The following is a 20160-nucleotide window of genomic DNA, read 5'->3' on the forward strand; positions in this document are numbered from 1 at the left end:
ACTCTAAAATGAAGAAAAACACAGTTGTAGGTTTGTTTTTTTGTTGGGCCGTGTGTGGAGGTCTGTCAGAGCGGGTCCCTCAGTGCCTCGGCGTGGGACAGGATCCTGGCAGAGCAGGGCACTCTCCAGGGGCCAGGGCTCAGGGGGGCCCTGGGGTCGGGGGGGTTAGGAGGCCCCTGGGAGCTGCGAGGGGAGGGGGCCGCAGCCTCCTCTCTGCTCCGCTCCTCTTTAGAGGAGGTCTTGCTTTCCCTCCCGCTCCTCTCCTCTCTTTCGCCAGTCTCTGCTTTCCTGACCTCCCGACCCGGGTCTTTGCTGGCTTGGCTCCTCCCCTCAGAAGCCCTTGTGCCTGCCTCCCCCCCCCCTCCCCCCTGCTTCTCCCTGGGAGAGTCACGCCGGGCCTCGGCCCCGGTCCTCTCGCTGCTAGCGACCAGCTCAGAGGCAGCCTCGCCCCCCCGACAGCTCCTGCCCCTGGCATCCCCTCGTTTAGCGGACTTCTTTTCTTTAAAGCCCTCTCCGCTGGCATCCTTCCTCTGCTGCCTTTGTGGTCTGTCTGCCTGCTGATAACTGCTTGCCACTTCCTGTCCAGCTACAGGTGCCTTCCTGGGGCTGGGGGACCTGCTTTCTTTCTGTGGGTGGAACTTCCTGTTTGTCTTGCTTCGTTCCACTTCCTGTTTACTCCTCTCGTGTTTTTTGGGACTGTTTGAGCGCTCTTTGGCTTTGGGGAGGGACTGTGTCTCCCCTGCTGTCTTTGGGCGTCTGGGTTCCTGACGGTGGGTAGAGAGGCTGCTGGGGGGCGGACTGTCTTCCGGCTGGTCCCCCTGCTCCCTGCCCCCCTCCCCTGGGCCCCTGCTGGTGTGGGGGCGGGGGGCCGGGGGGGCAGAGGAACCTGAGATGGTGGAGCTGGCGTGGAGAGGAGAGAGGAGGGGAGGCGTGTCTCTGGGCGAACTGGCAGGTGAAATAGCGGTCGGTGTCCGCAGACCTGGAACCAGGACAGGGGGTCAGAGACAGGGTCAGGATCAGAATCAGGGTCAGGATCAGAATCAGGGTTAGATACAGGATCAGGGTCAGATACAGGGTCAGATACAGGGTCAGGGTCAGATACAGGATCAGGGTCAGATACAGGGTCAGGGTCAGATACAGGGTCGGATACAGGGTCAGATACAGGGTCAAGGTCAGATACAGGGTCAGATACAGGGTCAGATACAGGGTCGGATACAGGGTCAGATACAGGGTCAAGGTCAGATACAGGGTCAGATACAGGGTCAGATACAGGGTCGGATACAGGGTCGGATACAGGGTCAGGGATAGAAAGACAGTGTCAGAAGAAAAGGAGGAGGGGTTTACCGGGGAGGAGAGGGCAGAGTGGTGAGAGCAGCCAGGCGGTCAGTACTGGTGCTCAGTGGAGAAATAGCACCCAGACGAGCCTGTGCTGCCTGCAGGAGGGAGAGGGGGGAGGGAGAGAGAGAGAAGGGGGGAGGGGTGAGGCGGAGAAAGAGAGAGAGGATGTGAAAAGGAAGGGAGAGAGAGTGGGGGAGAGAAAGGGGAAGGGAAAGAGAGGGGGCCGGAAATTAGAATTAGACATATAGAGGAAGAGAGTGATAGACAGAAAGAGAAAATTGAAAAGTCCCACAGTAAAGCTGTTAGAGACAGCCAGGAACCCCCACTCATTCTAATTTATTCAAAAACACAACTGTAGGTTGAGTCAACGATTATGAATGAATGGAGTGATTATCCTTAAAAGCTACAGCAGAATGGACCTGCAGACAAATTGAAATCTCTATTAACTCATGTAAGCAATTGACAGCTGAATTGTTATCCACATTTATACCCAGTGTAATCCACTTACTAGCAGTGTTTGGCTAATTGTGTTCGTCCATTCAGTTAACTGGTCCATGTTGGTGTCCATAAAAAAAATATTTAGATCGCAAGGTGTACCAGGAAGTGAGTGAGGTGTACCAGGAAGTGAGTGTGAGGTGTACCAGGAAGTGAGTGTGAGGTGTACCAGGAAGTGAGTGAGGTGTACCAGGAAGTGAGTGTGAGGTGTACCAGGAAGTGAGTGAGGTGTACCAGGAAGTGAGTGTGAGGTGTACCAGGAAGTGAGTGAGGTGTACCAGAAAGTGAGTGTGAGGTGTACCAGGAAGTGACTGAGGTGTACCAGGAAGTGAGTGTGAGGTGTACAAGGAAGTGACTGAGGTGTACCAGGAAGTGAGTCAGGTGTACCAGGAAGTGAGTGTGAGGTGTACCAGGACATGATTGAGGTGTACCAGGTAGCGAGTGTGAGGTGTACCAGGAAGTGAGTGAGGTGTACCAGGAAGTGAGTGAGGTGTACCAGGAAGTGAGTGAGGTGTACCAGGAAGTGAATATGAGGTGTACAAGGAAGTGCAGACTCACTGCTGTCCTGTGCCAGGCCTGCCCCGGGGCAGAGGAGCAGCAGAACCTTACTGCCCCCAGCCTGGATCAGCTCTATGGCCCGGGTGTGAGAGATGCCCTGGGTGGGCTCCCCGTTGATCTCCACTATCTGGTCCCCCACCTGCACACACACACACAGGCATCTTGATTACTCAAGAATAACATGAATGAAACACCAAAAGACAAAGTGTCTTCATGTAAATGCTGTTGTTACTCTACAAAGCTCTAATCTGGGTGCACACACACACACACCTAACAAACACATACACTTAACACACACATCAACATCTTACACACACCAACACCGACACACACACACCAACACACACTCATACAAACTCACACCACACACAGCACCCCTCCACAGCGTCAGACTCACTCTGATCCTGCCGTCCAGCTGGGCCGGCCCGTCCTCCGCCAGGCGCAGGATGTACAGCCCCATGTTGTACTCTGTCCCCCCGCGCAGGCTGAACCCAAACCCCCTCTCTCCCCGGTCCAGCTCCACCGTCAGGCAGTCCTGCTCACACACACACACCAACACACACGTACATACACACACACATAACCAAACACACACACACACACATACACACGTACATACACACACGTACACACACACACATTAATGCGGTCCTAGATTTGTACCAGAGTGATAGGGAGGGAGGGAGTGCTTGCCTGTTTGGGGCCTGTAACACACAGTGTTCCTTGGTCGCCCACAGGAAGTGTCTTGTATTCTGACCAGCTGACTTCCTCTCTGTTCTCCTCCAGGTCCAAGTTGAAACTGGAACACACAGCGCTGTTACTTAGCAATCACACACTCACACAGCGCTGTTACACACCTACTTACACACACACACTCAATCATGTGCACACTCACTTAAGTTAAACACACTCGCACATGATCTACACACACACACCGTAAATTCACACACAACATATAATGTACACACACACACACACACACACACACACACACACACACACACACACACACACACAGGTCTTACTGCTCGTCCTGCTGGGCAGACAGGGTCCTGTGCTGGGGGGCGGGGCTCTGCTTAGCTGAGCTGGCTCCTGAGGGGGGACCCTTGTACTCTGAAACACACAAACACACACACACACTAACCATCAGCATGTACACACTAACACTAACCATCAGCATGTACACACTAACACTAACCATCAGCATGTACACACTAACACTAACCATCAGCATGTACACACTAACACTAACCATCAGCATGTACACACTAACACTAACCATCAGCATGTACACACTAACACTAACCATCAGCATGTACACACTAACACTAACCATCAGCATGTACACACTAACACTAACCATCAGCATGTACACACTAACCATCAGCATGTACACACTAACACTAACCATCAGCATGTACACACTAACACTAACCATCAGCATGTACACACTAACACTAACCATCAGCATGTACACACTAACACTAACCATCAGCATGTACACACTAACACTAACCATCAGCATGTATACACCCTTTCCATCTCTCTCTCCCTCGCCATCCTCCTCCTCCTCCCACTTCCCTTTCCCCCTCCCTGTCCCCCTCCCCCTCCCTCTCCCCCTCTCCCTCCTCCTCACCGTCCTCGGGCACCACGGTGAGTGTGACACAGAGGCCCGCCTCCTTGATGAGCAGCACAATGTCGTTGTGTGACAGCTCGATGATGGAGCGCCCGTTCACGGCTGAGATGCGGTCTCCCACGTTCAGCACGCCGCAGCGCTCTGCCGGGCTGCCCTCGATGATGCGGCCAATCTTGTGAGGGATCACTGCGCACACACACACACACAGAGGGAGATGCATACAATCAGACTAGATTCTAGAATGCAGGGAAGGAGATGAGGGGGATGATGTCACACACACAGGGAAGGAGATGAGGGGGATGATGTCACACACGCAGGGAAGGAGATGAGGGGGATGATGTCACACACGCAGGGAAGGAGATGAGGGTGATGATGTCACACACGCAGGGAAGGAGATGAGGGTGATGATGTCACACACGCAGGGAAGGAGATGAGGGGGATGATGTCACACACGCAGGGAAGGAGATGAGGGTGATGATGTCACACACGCAGGGAAGGAGATGAGGGTGATGATGTCACACACGCAGGGAAGGAGATGAGGGTGATGATGTCACACACGCAGGGATGGAGATGAGGGGGATGATGTTACACACGCAGGGAAGGAGATGAGGAGGATGATGTCACACACACAGGGAAGGAGATGAGGGTGATGATGTCACACACACAGGGATGGAGATGAGGGTGATGATGTCACACACGCAGGGAAGGAGATGAGGGTGATGATGTCACACACGCAGGGAAGGAGATGAGGGTGATGATGTCACACACGCAGGGAAGGAGATGAGGGTGATGATGTCACACACGCAGGGAAGGAGATGAGGGTGATGATGTCACACACGCAGGGAAGGAGATGAGGGGGATGATGTCACACACGCAGGGAAGGAGATGAGGGTGATGATGTCACACACGCAGGGAAGGAGATGAGGGTGATGATGTCACACACGCAGGGAAGGAGATGAGGGTGATGATGTCACATACACAGGGATGGAGATGAGGGTGATGATGTCACACACGCAGGGAAGGAGATGAGGGTGATGATGTCACACACGCAGGGAAGGAGATGAGGGTGATGATGTCACACACGCAGGGAAGGAGATGAGGGTGATGATGTCACACACGCAGGGAAGGAGATGAGGGTGATGATGTCACACACGCAGGGAAGGAGATGAGGGGGATGATGTCACACACGCAGGGAAGGAGATGAGGGGGATGATGTCACACACGCAGGGAAGGAGATGAGGGTGATGATGTCACACACGCAGGGAAGGAGATGAGGGTGATGATGTCACACACGCAGGGAAGGAGATGAGGGTGATGATGTCACACACGCAGGGAAGGAGATGAGGGTGATGATGTCACACACGCAGGGAAGGAGATGAGGGTGATGATGTCACACACGCAGGGAAGGAGATGAGGGTGATGATGTCACACACGCAGGGAAGGAGATGAGGGGGATGATGTCACACACGCAGGGAAGGAGATGAGGGGGATGATGTCACACACGCAGGGAAGGAGATGAGGGGGATGATGTCACACACGCAGGGAAGGAGATGAGGGTGATGATGTCACACACGCAGGGAAGGAGATGAGGGTGATGATGTCACACACGCAGGGAAGGAGATGAGGGGGATGATGTCACACACGCAGGGAAGGGGCGCAGCTCTCACCTCCCAGCGGGGGGCGGCTCTTGGAGGTGAGAATGACAAATCCGAAGCCCTCGCTGTCCCTGCGGTGCAGCGTGATGTCGAAGGAGGACTGGTCCAAGCCACTGAAGGGCGTCTGCAGGCGGGGCAGGCGGGGGGAGCCGTTGACCAGTGCTGGGGACAGGCTCTGGAAGGCCTCCTCCTCCGTGGCATCTGGAACACACACAGCCTGACGCGCTACTGGAGGACTGACCTCTGGACATCACCGTATATGAGTGTGTGTGTGTATAGGCGGGTGTATGTGTGTGTATATGCGAGTGTATGTGTGTGTGTGTGTATATGCGGATGTGTGTGTGTGTGTATGTGTGAGTTTGTATATGTGGGTGTATGTGTGTATGTGTGTGTATATGCGGGTGTATGTGTGTGTATGTGCGGGTGTATGTGTGTGTATGTGTGAGTTTGTATATGCGGGTGTATGTGTGTGTGTGCTGACCTCTGTAGATGACCTTCCTGCGGACGGTGAGCAGCACCTGTCCGTTGCGAGCAGCGTTGGTCATCAGATCGAGCACCTGCTTGTGGGAGCGTCCCTTCACCATGATGCCATCGATACCGATCAGCTCGTCTCCTGCTCTCAGACGCCCGTCCTTCTCTGCTGCTCCCATGGCAATGATGGCACCGATGTACACCTGGCACAGGGGGGAGGGGACAGGAAGTGAGAGGTGAAAGGAAATCAGGTGACCAGAAGTCAGAGAACACAGGAAGTCAGAGGAGACAGGAAGTCAGAGGAGACAGGAAGTCAGAGGAGACAGGAAGTCAGAGGAGACAGGAAGTCAGAGGAGACAGGAAGTCAATGGGTGCTTGGTCAGATGGTGTGCTCGTCTGGGAAGATGTCGACACAGTAACCATAGAAACATAAATGCTCCATTCCAGCAGCAGTGTTCCTGGAGGATCTTACTGGCTGTTCCGGCCCCTCTCCTCCCAGGACACGGAAGCCGAAGCCCGTCTCCTGGTCTCTCTTGATGAACACATCCAGGTCTCTGGTGAAGGGTTCTGCACACAGGTCAGGGGTCAGACAGGGGTCAGACAGCCCGCTTGAGGACCGATCATACAGAGACAACATTGCTGAGTAGGTCACAGTCATTTAAATTGATCAGATTATCACAATGATTTAGTCAGACAGCCACCAACCAGTTAATCAATAAAACATGTGTACCTGTCTGTCTATCTGCCCACCTGTCTACATGTGTACCTGTCTGTTTACCTGCCCACCTGTCTACATGTGTACCTGTCTGTCTATCTGCCCACCTGTCTACATGTGTACCTGTCTGTCTATCTGCCCACCTGTCTACATGTGTACCTGTCTGTCTATCTGCCCACCTGTCTACATGTGTACCTGTCTGTCTATCTGCCCACCTGTCTACATGTGTACCTGTCTACATGTGTACCTGTCTACCTGCCCACCTGCCCACCTGTCTACATGTGTACCTGTCTACCTGCCCACCTGTCTACATGTGTACCTGTCTACCTGCCCACCTGTCTACCTGTCTACATGTGTACCTGTCTTCTTGCCCACCTGTCTACCTGCCCACCTGTCTATATGTGTACCTGTCTACCTGCCCACCTGTCTACATGTGTACCTGTCTACCTGCCCACCTGTCTACACGTGTACCTGTCTACCTGTCCACATGTGTACCTGCCCACCTGTCTACATGTTTACCTGTCTACCTGCCCACCTGTCTACATGTGTACCTGTCTACCTTCCCACCTGTCCACATGTGTCTACTCACGCTTGCTCTCCAGCAGGGCACGGGACTTGAGGTACATCTCTGTAGCCTCCCTCTTGGGGGAGGCGGAGCCTAGCGTGAGGGCGTGGTAGGGGAGGGGCTGGGGGGCGGAGCCTAGCGTGAGGGCGTGGTAGGGGAGGGGCTGGGGGGCGGAGTCAGGGAGACAGTCCAGACTCTGGGTGCTAGCTGTCATCTCCTGCTTCTGACACACACACACATCAGACAGTTAGAACACATACAGTAGATACACACCCCCTCATGCAGATTAGCCAGTTAGAGCACACGCACACACAGCCCTGCTTCCACCCCCAGCCATTCCACGCTTCAACACATTAACCCCCCTACCCCAAACAATCACCTGAGAAGATAAACGCTGAATGAGAGAAATTAACACCTTTCACAACAAACAAAAGGAGGCATGCTGAAATTAAATCAACATTCAAATCTAAAGCTTCTGTTTCAAAACATGTAATTAGATGCTGAGGTGGGGTATCAACTGAAAGAAAAAGGTCTTTGGGAGGAGGAGGAAGAGGAGGAGAAGAGGAAGAAAGGAGAGGAGAGGGAGAAGGAATATAACTCTAGACTCACAGGTTTGAGGCTCTTAACAGGAGAGGTATGACCTGCAGAGACCAGACGGAAAACAGGAATTAACACATCGTGTATATATGGAACGATTTCACAAGAAACTAACCGGACAACAATCTCCACCATCACTGAACATTTGATTCCTCACATCATCATGAAAGGAGGGAAACATGGGTTATGGAAACAGAGGCAATCTAACATTTTGGTTAACTTTAGCTAGCTTGCTACCCACATGACTAACTGGTTGTGAGCAGACAACAGACAAGGTTAAATTCAGCAAATTGTTGTTTGATTAGATAGATTGTTTATTGATTAGACATGGGGAAACATACAAGAAAACTGACACCCTATTTCTTTAACTAGAATAACTAGCAACGGTCTGAAATGTATAAAATATTACGCAATGTCGTTATATATTGAGTCAACCTTTAGATGTTCTTACGTATAGACATAGTGGCTATGACAACAAGGATAAATATAGCTTACTTCTACACTGGAAACGCTAGAGCACTAAGAAAGACAAATGTGATGACATTCACAAAGCAGTAAAAGGTTATTTTGCTGCTGCTCAACAACAAAAACAGATGGAAAGTCGCTACATTTGTTGCTAGTCGCTAGGGAAAGTGAAAAGTTGCTAAATCTCCCTAAATTGGGTGAGAGCACACTGGCATCCCATCCAGCAGAGGGCGCCGCCTCACAGAGAGAGCGCTGGACAGATGGGAAGCAGACAAAAAAAACCAAGCTGTGATGAAAGGAACTCCAGGGGGTTGAAACATCAGCGGAGCGGCTCCATCAGTGAACATACATCTCTGGGTTATTAAAGATGAATAGCACATGTACGTGGGAACTCATGGACAGACTTGAGGAGAGAGAAAGAGAGATGGAGGGAAAAAGAGAGGGTGAGAGAGAAGCAGAGAAATTCATGCATAAAATCCAATGATCAATCCTGCTCTTTCTCCTCATGTAACTGTACAGCACATCCCCACACACATCCTGGCTCACGTACTGTTGCAACAGCTCAGGCTATACACGCAAACACACGCACACACACACCCTGCAGAGCCCCTGGGGCAGAAAGGAGAACACAGGGTTAACAGAGCATGCTGTGGCAGAGAGACCAGGCCTGCATGGTCAACCACACACCCAGGAATTGGCATGATTATCAAGCATGGGCACACTGGAGGACCCAGGACACCTCCTCTCCCTTCCTGCATCCATCTCTGTCTGTCTCTCTGTGTCTGTCTCTCTCTCTCCATCCCTGCATCCCTCCCTCTCTGTTCACCATCTCATCTGCTCTTCTCCTCCTGTTCCCCCCCCCCAGCCCCTGCCCTCCTCCACCCTCCAAGCCAAAGAGTCGTATCAAACTAGGGTTTAATCTGCCATTAGCTACTCAACTGGAGGGCTGAACCCTGCCCCCCTTACCCAGGGTTGAGCTGTGTGTGTGTGTGTGTGTGTGTGTGTGTGTGTGTGTGTGGGGGGGGGGGGACGTGGCTGTGGAGCTGTCCGCCTGGAGGACCCCAACACTAAGGGCCACACCCTGATTATCTCCGGTAGTTAATAGGGCTGTGATGGTGAACGGCCTCCTCCTCCCCCCTGGTGCTGTCAGGATGATCAAAGCAGATCCAGGCCTCATCCTCATGTGTTGCTGTCTGCCCCCGGGCGAGGGAGATGGATGAGGGAGACATTAGAAGGGTGCTCCCCTCCTCCCCACTCCCTCTCTCCCCACTCCCTCCCCCCTCCTCCCCCGCTCAGGCGGCAGCAGCAGCATGCAGTTCCCCTCACTGAGAGCCCTGGCTGACTGCAGACACTAACAGGAGTAGTGGTACGGGTGTGTGTGTACGTGCGTATATGTGTGTGTGTGTATATGTGTCTCCGCATTGTGATGGTCAGGGTGAATCTCTCTCCTCTAACATCTCTATCATTACTGGGATCAGGAGACTGGAACCCACCGCTAGAATGTAATAATTCTACTATGGAAAAACAATCATGCAGAGAAAAGCAGGTGGAGAGAGGGAGAGAGAGGTGGAGAGAGAGGGAGAGAGAGGTGGAGAGAGGGGAAGAGAGAGGTGGAGAGAGAGGGAGAGAGAGGTGGAGAGAGGGGAAGAGAGATGGAGAGAGGGGAAGAGAAATGGAGAGAGAGGTGGAGAGGGAGAGAGGTGGAGAGAGAGGTGGAGAGAGAGAGGTGGAGAGAGGGGAAAAGAGATGGAGAGAGGGGAAGACATTCACCTTGATAGAAACCATTCGAAAAAAATGATGTTGTATTGTACAGCAGCAGAGATCATTCTTTCCTCCCACTTCCTGTTCCCAGAGAGAAGCCACGGAACACTCAGAAGAACACAAGTAGAACACGTACTGCTGTCTACTCCTCTTGTTTCTATGGTAACGGTATCCCCTCCCCTTCTGCCCATAGTCAAGGTACATCCTGAAGAAACTCCCTAATGACAGTTCCTTCAGGATGTCCACCACCTTCTCTCCCCCCTCACCTCCTCTCAGCACCACCTTCTTTCTCCCCCCTCACCTCCTCTCAGCACCAGCAGGTTGACCTCCCCCCCTCACCTCCTCTCAGCACCAGCAGGTTGACCTCCCCCCCTCACCTCCTCTCAGCACCAGCAGGTTGACCTCCCCCCCTCACCTCCTCTCAGCACCAGCAGGTTGACCTCCCCCCCTCACCTCCTCTCAGCACCAGCAGGTTGACCTCCCCCCCTCACCTCCTCTCAGCACCAGCAGGTTGACCTCCCCCCCTCACCTCCTCTCAGCACCAGCAGGTTGACCTCCCTCCCCACGGGCAGCTCCTTCAGGATGTCCACCACCTGTGCGTGGCTGAGTGCCTGCACGTTGTGGCGTTCCACCTCCTTGATGACGTCCCCCTTCAGCAGTCCGCGGCACCACTGTGCATCCAGGATCATCTTCACCTTCTGGCCCAGGGGGCAGTCTGCGATGGCAAATCCAAACCCCCCCGGCCCCTTCATGAGGGGCACGCTGACCAGCTCTGGCTGCAGCATGGCCCCCGCAGCCTCGGCCTGGCGCCCCCCGCCGGGCAGGGCGGCCACCACGGGACGGCCGCTGGCGTCGGTAGTCACGTAGTGGAGCTCCTGGGAGGAGCCGTGCAAGGCCTCTCCCTCCACCAGGAGAGGCTGGCCGTTGAGGAGGGGCACAGCCGTCACCACATCGCCCCCCTGGAGGCCCGGGGCTGGAGGGGGCGGGGGCGGGGGGTCGTCGCTGGTCAGGTCCACGTCCGGGGGCAGAGGGTAGCCTCTGCAGAGCACCATGTCCACGTACTGGTTGACGGGGATGGACTGGAACATCAAGACCACCTCTGGGTGGGTCTTACCCAGGACACACGTACCGTTGATCTCTACGATCACATCACCTGGAGGGGGGAGGGAAGGGTGAGGAGAACGAGGGAGAGCAGGAAGAAGAAGACATTCCTATTAAATACCGAATATGAAGGAGGAGATATGAAGACTGAATATGAAGACATTCAGGACCTTCTCTGTGGAGGAAGCAGGATTCGGACAGGAAGCTTTGACTTGATCTTCCTCATCATGAACGCCCTGTTCCCTCTCTCCATCACACACAGCAGCTTGTGCCCTCCTCCTCTACTCCTATCTTCCCTCGTCTTTCATCTCCTCCCCCCACCCCTTCTTCTCCTCCTCCCCCCACTCCCTCCTCTCCTCCTCCCCCTCCTCTCCTCCTCCCCTCACCCCCTCCTCTCCTCCTCCCCTCACCCCCTCCTCTCCTCCTCCCCCCACCCCCTCCTCTCCTCCCCTCACCCCCTCCTCTCCTCCTCCCCCCAACCCCTCCTCTCCTCCTCCCCTCACCCCCTCCTCTCCCCACTCCCTCTTCTCCTCTGCCTGCATGCCACCCCCTCCTCCAGACCTAAACATACGCTGCTCTCAGACACATCATTACTGCATGGTGAAAAGTGCGTGTGTGTGTTATAGATGGCTTTTAGGGTGAAATGTAAAGGAAACCTACACACACACTTGAATACAGAATGTGCAGCAGGAAGATCAGATACAGAATAACAAGATGGAGGGTATTTGTTGCTACTGGTTACTGATTTTAGACACAGGCTCCTACTGTGTAGCCAGTGCATTCATTTAGAACAGTGAACAGACAGTTTCACTGGAATTACTTAGTAGGTGTACATTATCAGAAAATAATGGACACCCTGCAGCCAATCAGAATCGAGTATTCACCCAGGTATATATAATATACAGGAGAAATTGATGAGACCACTGCAACGTTTTCTTTCCTGTCCAAAAATATTGAGAAAGAAAGTTGTGTGTGAGGATAAGAAGGGTTCACCTTGCTGTGGCCTCTTAAAGTGAACCCTTCTGTTCCTCACTCAAAATGTTCCTTCTCAACGTTTTTGGAAAAGAAAGAAAATGGTGAAGTGGTCCCCATTTTTTCCAGAGCTGTATAAAACAGGTGTTTACGGTATAACAGGTGTTAAAGGTATAACACGTGTTAACCGCAGTGGCCTCTGCAGGCTCGGAGGGGAACTCACCAGACGCCATCTTGTTATCTTGAGCAGCAGGGCCGTCGGGGAGGACGTTCTTCACCTGCAGGAACTCGTCGTGGCGATCTCCTCCGATGATGGTGAAGCCAAACCCCTGGGAGCTCTTCCTCAGGGTCGTGTGGTACAGCTCCCCCCGGAGCTGGCTGGGGTCAGGGGTGAAGGCCTGGCCTGGAGGGGGGGGGGGAGAAACAGATCGTGAGGTAAGCAGAGGGACAGACGGAGGAGTGTGAGAAAGAAAGAGAGTTAGATACGTAGAGATTTCATGTTCCACCTGACAGGAAGAAACCAGGCCAGCATTCAATTATACAGGGAGTCTTTTTCCCCTCCCCCCATCTTCCTTCCCTCCCCCCCCGGCCCTCCCCTCACTCATCCCTCGCCCTCCATCCCCCCTCCAATAATATCCGTGAAGCCCAAGTTGCCTGGCAACAAAGGAAAGTTCCAGAACAAAGTACGTATAAGGCTTTAACAGTGAGGGAAGACTCCAGATCAGCACCCCAGGAGACGTCTGGGCAGCAGAACTGTTGCTGCTCCTCCTTATGTAGAGCCAGCTGGGAGCTGAGGAGATTTCATCACACACACACGCATGTACGCGCATGCACACACATGCTACGCATGCACACACACCCTACACACACACACCCTGGCAGGCACACACACACACACACCCTGGCAGGCACACACACCCTACACACACACACCCTGGCAGGCATACACACCCTACACACACCCTGGCAGGCACACACACCCTACACACACCCTGGCAGGCAAACACACCCTACACACACACACCCTGGCAGGCGTACACACATGCAGGATTCCTTCTGTCCCCATCCATGGATCAGGAAAGCCCCATTTACATAATCCTATTCCTACTTGCTGATGAGCCCAACATGGAATCCCCAGTCTTATCTGGCTGTCGTGGCGACAAACAAAATAACATTATGTAGAACCCCGCGTGAGAGAGAGGGGGGGGGAGAGATGGAGAGAAACGGAGGGAGAGAGTTAGGGTAAGAGAGAGGTAGAGAGAGAGATGGAGAGAAAGGGAGGGAGAGAGAGAGAGAGAGAGGGTAAGAGAGGAGTGAGGAGATGGGACAGATTGTGAAAAAGAGTTATTCCTTGGTCTGCCTGGCCAATCAAAGCCCACATGCACAAGAACAGCCTTGTGATTGGCTCGTTAGTTCCCATCAGTGTCTCTTAACTCTTTGGGGAAAACTGGAGACAGGATATGGGATTTTCTGGCCTTGAAAAACTGTACCGGGAGTTTATGTTGCCTGAGGTCAATTTGCTGGGTTTCATCATAGCAGCAGTCTGAAAATCACTGTCTCTCTCTGTCTCTCTCTCTCTCTCTGTCTCTCCCTCTCTCTCTCTGTCTCTCTCTGTCAATTCAATTCAATTCAATTCAATTGGCTTTATTAGCATTAAGGAACAAATGTTCATATTGCCAAAGCAACGGTGGAGCCACAGAAACAGTATTCATATCATTACTATGGACATCGGTATACTATTACAACTATTACTATAACAACCAAACATGGCAAATTCAGTTGAAAGATTAAAGGATTGATTACGTAATATATATATACATATATACAGACATACACATGTCAGTCATACACATAGTATATTTTGTGTGTGTGCTTTGTGTGTGTGCCTTGTGTGTCTAGGTCACTCACTGTCTCTCAGGTTGTGGCATACTGATACATACTGGGCAGCAAGGTATGCCCTGTCTCCTTCTCCTAGGAGGATTTTTACCTTTGAGAGGTCACTACGACCTTTGAAATCTGATATTACAGAGTGGAGTTTGTTACAGTAATCATTTCTTATATCACTGAATGTTTCACATTGTAGGAGGAAGTGCATCTCTGTCTCAACCTCACCTGTCGAACAGTGACCACATATTCTGTTTTCTTTTGGTTGCCATGATTTTTTGTGTCGTCCTGTTTCAATTGCCAATTGGTGGTCACTGAGCCTGTACTTGGTTAGGATCTGTCTGTGCTTTCTATCTCTGACAGTATAGAGATATTCTGCCAGTTTATAATCTCTTTCTAAGGCTAGATAACATTCTAATCGACTTTGGCTTTTAGTTTCTTCTTTCCAATGTTCCAGGTAGGTTTCTTTACATTGTGTTATAATTTGGTTGACTCTGATTGGTGTTTGGAAAGCAGTGTTGGTGTGAGACTGGTCAGGGTGTGTCTGGGTGGGGGCAGTGAGTCTCAGCACCAACTGACATAGGGGACTCTTATCTGGGTTCAGCTCTTGGGTTTGGAGGGCTTTGGAGTGGAGGGTGTCTAGAGGGCTGGATTTAAGGTGATTGAAGAAGTTTAGTGCTCTCTTTTGGATATTAATTATCATTGGGTATCTGCCTAATTCTGCTCTACATGCATTTGTTGGCGTCTTTCTGTGAACATGTAAGATGTATCTGCAGAATTCTGCATGTAGAGATTCTGTTGGGTGTTTGTCCCAGCGGGTATAGCTATGATGACTGAGTGGACCCCATACTTCACTACCATACAGCGCAATGGGCTGGATCACACTATCAAATATTTTAAGCCAGATTTTAATTGGAATTTGCAAATTATAAAATTTTCTTCTAATTGCATTTAGGGCTCTTCGAGCTTTTTCTTTTAGTGCATTGACTGCCATGTTGAAACTCCCTGATGCTGTTATGGTTAAACCAAGATAGTTATAACTCATAGTATGTTCAATTACATGATTATTTATAATAAACTGGTATTTCTCTTCCTGGCATCTGGGACGTTTTTGAAATATCATGATATTAGTTTTCTTCATATTTATTGCAAGGGCCCAGTTTTGACAGTATTGTTCAACAATGTCCAGCTGTTGTTGTAGTCCTTGTTTGGTGGGAGACAGTAAGACAAGGTCGTCAGCATAAAACAGAGACTTCACCTCTTTGTCCATGAGGGAGAGGCCAGGAGCAGTACATTGATCTAGCTTGACAGAAAGTTCATTTATATATATATTAAATAAAGTTGGACTTAAATTACAGCCCTGACGAACACCCCTTCTTTGAGTGAAGAAATCTGTTTGTTTATCCCCAATTTTGACAGCACATTTATTTTCCAAATACATCGATTTAACCAAGTCATATGTTTTGCCCCCTATACCACACTGTAGAAGTCTATAGTAGAGCCCTTCATGCCAAATAGAGTCAAAAGCTTTTTTGAAGTCAATAAAACAAGCAAATATTTTACCATTTTTTGTTTGGTGTACATGTTTGTTAATTAGGCTGTGAAGGGTATATACATGATCGGTGGTTCGATGTTTTGGGACAAAACCAATTTGATTTCTGCTCAAGATGGTGTGTTCATCAAGGAAATCTAGTATTCTTCTATTTATTATACTACAGAATAGTTTACCTACACAACTGCTGACACAGATGCCACGGTAATTATTAGGGTCTGATTTGTCTCCATTCTTGTGAATGGGGGAAATGAGCCCTTCGCACCAGATGCCAGGAAAACATCCTGACTGTAAAATGATGTTGAACAACTTCAACATTGCACCCTGCATCTCTGGGGTGCTGCATTTAAGCATTTCGTTAGTAATGCTGTCTGGACCACAAGCTTTCCTTGACTTGAGAGATTTTGTTTGTTGGGTTAATTCTTCCCAAGTAATTGGGAAATCAATGGGGTTTTGGTTGTCTTTGATTGTTTCTTCTAATGTTTGGAGTTTTTCTTGTATAATACATTGATCTGAATTCATTTGATTGATTGGTATGTCTTTGTACAGATTTTCAAAATGTGCTCTCCAGATGTCACCATTTTGGATGGGTAATGCTTGAGTTTTTTTGGCGTTGAAGTTGTTCCACATATCCCAGAATTGATTTTGATTAATTGCGTTCTCAATATCTTCAAGTTTCATCTGGGTATAGTTTTGTTTTTTGTTTCTAATTGTACGTTTATATTTGTTTAAAATGTCATTGTACCTAGTGCGTAGGGCTGGGTTTTTTGGTTGGCGGTGTTTTTCATTTGCTATTTTCCTTAGGTCTTTTCTGATGGTTTTACATTCTTGATCAAACCATTTTTCAGTATTTTGCCTTTTAATTGGTTTCCGTCCGTGTTTGATAAGGTCTGCTTTGATAGCTGCTTTGTGAAATATCATATTTATATTATCAATGGCCTTGTTTACACCATCTCTGGTTGGGGCGTATTGATTTTGGTCATATTTTGATATGTCACTCATCAGATCAGGTGAGTTCAAGGCCATGATGAACTTGTCTCCACTGTCAGGGGCCCATCTGTATGTAGGATGTAATTTATACAGTTTATTGGGTTCCTTCTTTGTTTCACTCAGTTGACCTGACAGTTTAAAAAATAGATTTATTTGGTTGTGGTCTGAGAGGGGGGATTGCTGTCTGACAGTGAATGCACTGATAGTGGAGGGGTCCATGTCAGTGATTGCATAGTCTACCACACTAGACCCAAGAGCTGATGAGTATGTGAATCTCCCCAAAGAGTCCCCTCTGAACCTACCATTAACTATGTACAGGCCTAAGGCCCGACAGAGATGCACTACCTCCTTGCCACTTTGATTTATTACAGAATCAAGGTTATTCCGGTGGGTGATGGTAGGTGTGGTAAACAGGGGAGACTGACCAAACACATGGTTGTTTCCCTGTGGGTCGATTATGTCAGGCTCAGTTCCTGTCCGTCCATTCAGATCTCCAATTAGGAGCACGTTTCCCTGGGTTTGGAAATATGTAATTTCGGAATGGAGAGTTTCAAAAATGTCTTCTTCAAAGTAAGGAGAATCTATTGGGGGTATATAAATAGCACAGAGATATAGATCTCTATCAGTGATGCCCAGGGTTTGATCTAACCTTAACCAGATATAGGATTTACCCTGTTTAACTGGTGAGATATGATGGCAAAGACCTTCTTTATACCACACCAAGATCCCCCCCGATGTTCTGCCCTTGCGTATTTTAGTTAGTTTTAAAGAGGGCACCATGACTTCATTGTATCCTGGGGGACAGTGAGTGAGCAGATTATTTTGACACCATGTTTCTGTCAGCACAATTATATCAACATCTTTGATAGAGTTCATAAATTCAGGGTTTCCACTCTTCAGCTCAAAGGTTGAGGAGTGAAGACCCTGTATATTCCAACAACTTACATGAAATGAACGCATTTGAAAACAATCAAAATGAACCTGGATAGTGAGACAAATTAAAACACCTACAATTATTTCTCTATTAACAACACTATATAATAAATGTATTTTGTGGAGGTGTACTGTTTTGCAAATATTACCACTGTATGGGTTACTACTATTTCTATTACTACGACTACAAACAGTATAGTTCCATGTTGTTCTGTTTGTCAACTGGGAAGGTGTACAGTACAACTTAGCTGGATAGAAGCCTGGTGCACAGGGTGTGCAGCATCTCCCTGATGTCTCCCAGCTCAGAGGTAGCAGGGGCTGTGGCAGCAGCCTGGGCTACAGCTGTAGCATAGCTCCGCTGCTGTGGATGTGGAGGGGGACAAGGGGCTGCAGTATAGCTCTGCTGCTGTGGATGTGGAGGGGGACAAGGGGCTGCAGCATAGCTCCGCTGCTGTGGATGTGGAGGGGGACAAGGGGCTGCAGCATAGCTCTGCTGCTGTGGATGTGGAGGGGGACAAGGGGCTGCAGCATAGCTCCGCTGCTGTGGATGTGGAGGGGGACAAGGGGCTGCAGCATAGCTCCGCTGCTGTGGATGTGGAGGGGGACAAGGGGCTGCAGCATAGCTCCGCTGCTGTGGATGTGGAGGGGGACAAGGGGCTGCAGCATAGCTCTGCTGCTGTGGATGTGGAGGGGGACAAGGGGCTGCAGCATAGCTCCGCTGCTGTGGATGTGGAGGGGGACAAGGGGCTGCAGCATAGCTCCGCTGCTGTGGATGTGGAGGGGGACAAGGGGCTGCAGCATGGCTTTGCTGCTGTGGGTGTGGAGGGGGACAAGGGGCTGCAGCATAGCTCTGCTGCTGTGGGTGTGGAGGGGGTCCGTGGGCAGAAGTTGGGGAGGGGGAAGGTGGTCTCCTCTGGTTGTGCCTCACAGTGGTGAGGTGGTGGCTGTGTGGGGAGTGGGATGTCCAGGCTGGATTGTTGTGTCTCCTCGCAGCAGGGGGGATGATTCTAGGGTGGTGATGGGTAGGAGAAGGGTGGTCTCTGAAGTTCCCAGTAGGGGAGGGGGTGGAGGGGTTGCGTCCCAGAGCTGCATCTTTGAGGGTCTTTGCAAATATTCCCACCTTCTCTTTGTGTACATGGAGTCCGTCATAAAGGTCCCAGGTGCCAATGGTTGGGTGGAAGGCCAGGTGGACATTAGGTAAGGTGGAACATCCTCTTCTGACCTCCATATTAATATCATGGATGACATGAGGGGGGGTGTCTGTCCTAGGAAGTAGAGTGGAGACCACAATTCGGGTATCAGGGAACTCCATACTGGCCTGCTCCGCCATCTTCTTTATTGCTTCAGCGGTGTCCTTTCGGAGGCTGTGCAGGTCGTTTGTTCCTGTGTGGATCACCAGGCACTGAGGGCTCTTGAGGGTCTCCTTTTTCAGCAGCTTCATTGCCTGGCCTGTGGTGCTGCAGCGTTTAGATAGCACTTTTTTACCTGGAAAAAGTTTTCTTGTGTCCAAGAATTTCCCATTTGAATCGGCCAGCAGGACCACTTGTGGGGCTTGTTCTTCAGGAGTGGAGGTGAGCTGGGATGGGCAGGGTTGGCCGTTGGCAGCTGGGTGTGTGGATGTATCAGGAGGTGTCAGGGTGTTGTTGGGCTGGGTGCTGGTTAGTGAGGATGGGACAGAATCAAGGCAAGGATTTGGGACATTGGCAGGGAGAGTCTGTGTCTCTGTACTTGTTGTTGTGGGGATTGATGAGAGTTTGTCTGTCAGGTGTTGGACTTGTCTGATGAAGCTCCTTTCTCTCTTCTCAGCATCTTCCTTTATTTTGGTTAACTGAGCACGGAGTACACTGTTTTCCTGTCTGAGTGCCTCTAGACTTCCTCTGAAGTCAGATGCAGAGGCCTGGTTGTCCCTCTTGAGCTGCTGGAGCTCCTCTCTAAGCTGCTGTAAAGTACTGTCTGGGAGGTTGGACAGCCTGGCCTGGGTCAGCTCTTTGAACTCGGCAAAATCCAGTTCCAGCAGGGCCATACTCTCCTTGAACTGATTGGTGGAGCTGGCAGGTGTGGGAGGGGCCGAGATGGAGAAGGTGGTGGGGTTCTCTTCCGGGCTCTCATCTTCACTGTTAGAGGAGACATTGGTCTTCTTGGTGGCCACCTCATCTTTTAACAGGGGGAATGCCTCTTCAAAGGACTCCAGGTTGGCTTCATTTCCTTGGATCATGACCTTTCCTTTGGTGTAGTATGTGATGGTGAGCAGAGGGTCATCCTTGTCAAGGTGTTCATCTTTACAAATCTTTAATCTGCCTCCTGAACCGATGCCCTCACTGGATACGTATGTGTAATTGTTGCACAAGGTATCTTTCCAGATGTAGATGGAATCAGTGAAGAATAAAATGTTGTTCTTTTTTCTTCCTCCTTTTTGCTGGACATAGTCTATGAAGAGGACTTCTGGGTTTTCCTGTAGAGTTTTCTCTTTGT

At 50.5% G+C, this 20160-nt stretch overlaps 1 protein-coding gene across 3 annotated transcripts in view; it reads right to left on the reverse strand.

Annotated features, from left to right (window-relative positions):
- The window catches only part of LOC136946464 (membrane-associated guanylate kinase, WW and PDZ domain-containing protein 3), an 83390-nt gene continuing 63230 nt past the window's right edge, over positions 1 to 20160 (reverse strand). The window contains exons 9-22 of one of the 3 annotated variants that reach the window (XM_067240827.1): positions 12553 to 12732; positions 10786 to 11409; positions 8043 to 8074; positions 7458 to 7656; positions 6626 to 6720; positions 6164 to 6356; positions 5695 to 5883; positions 4028 to 4213; positions 3417 to 3504; positions 3085 to 3190; positions 2789 to 2926; positions 2392 to 2530; positions 1345 to 1433; positions 907 to 979 (exon numbers count right to left, since the gene is read on the reverse strand). In XM_067240827.1, coding sequence (XP_067096928.1) covers positions 1384 to 1433; positions 2392 to 2530; positions 2789 to 2926; positions 3085 to 3190; positions 3417 to 3504; positions 4028 to 4213; positions 5695 to 5883; positions 6164 to 6356; positions 6626 to 6720; positions 7458 to 7656; positions 8043 to 8074; positions 10786 to 11409; positions 12553 to 12732 — 2219 coding nt within the window. In that variant the 3' untranslated portion in view covers positions 907 to 979; positions 1345 to 1383. Of the gene's footprint in view, positions 980 to 1344; positions 1434 to 2373; positions 2531 to 2788; positions 2927 to 3084; positions 3191 to 3416; positions 3505 to 4027; positions 4214 to 5694; positions 5884 to 6163; positions 6357 to 6625; positions 6721 to 7457; positions 7657 to 8042; positions 8075 to 10785; positions 11410 to 12552; positions 12733 to 20160 lie in introns of all 3 variants that reach the window. The other 2 variants (XM_067240818.1, XM_067240811.1) reach the window with 2 other exon arrangements.

This window comes from Osmerus mordax, chromosome 1 (assembly GCF_038355195.1).
Source record: "Osmerus mordax isolate fOsmMor3 chromosome 1, fOsmMor3.pri, whole genome shotgun sequence".
In the NCBI taxonomy this organism is placed as follows: domain Eukaryota; kingdom Metazoa; phylum Chordata; class Actinopteri; order Osmeriformes; family Osmeridae; genus Osmerus; species Osmerus mordax.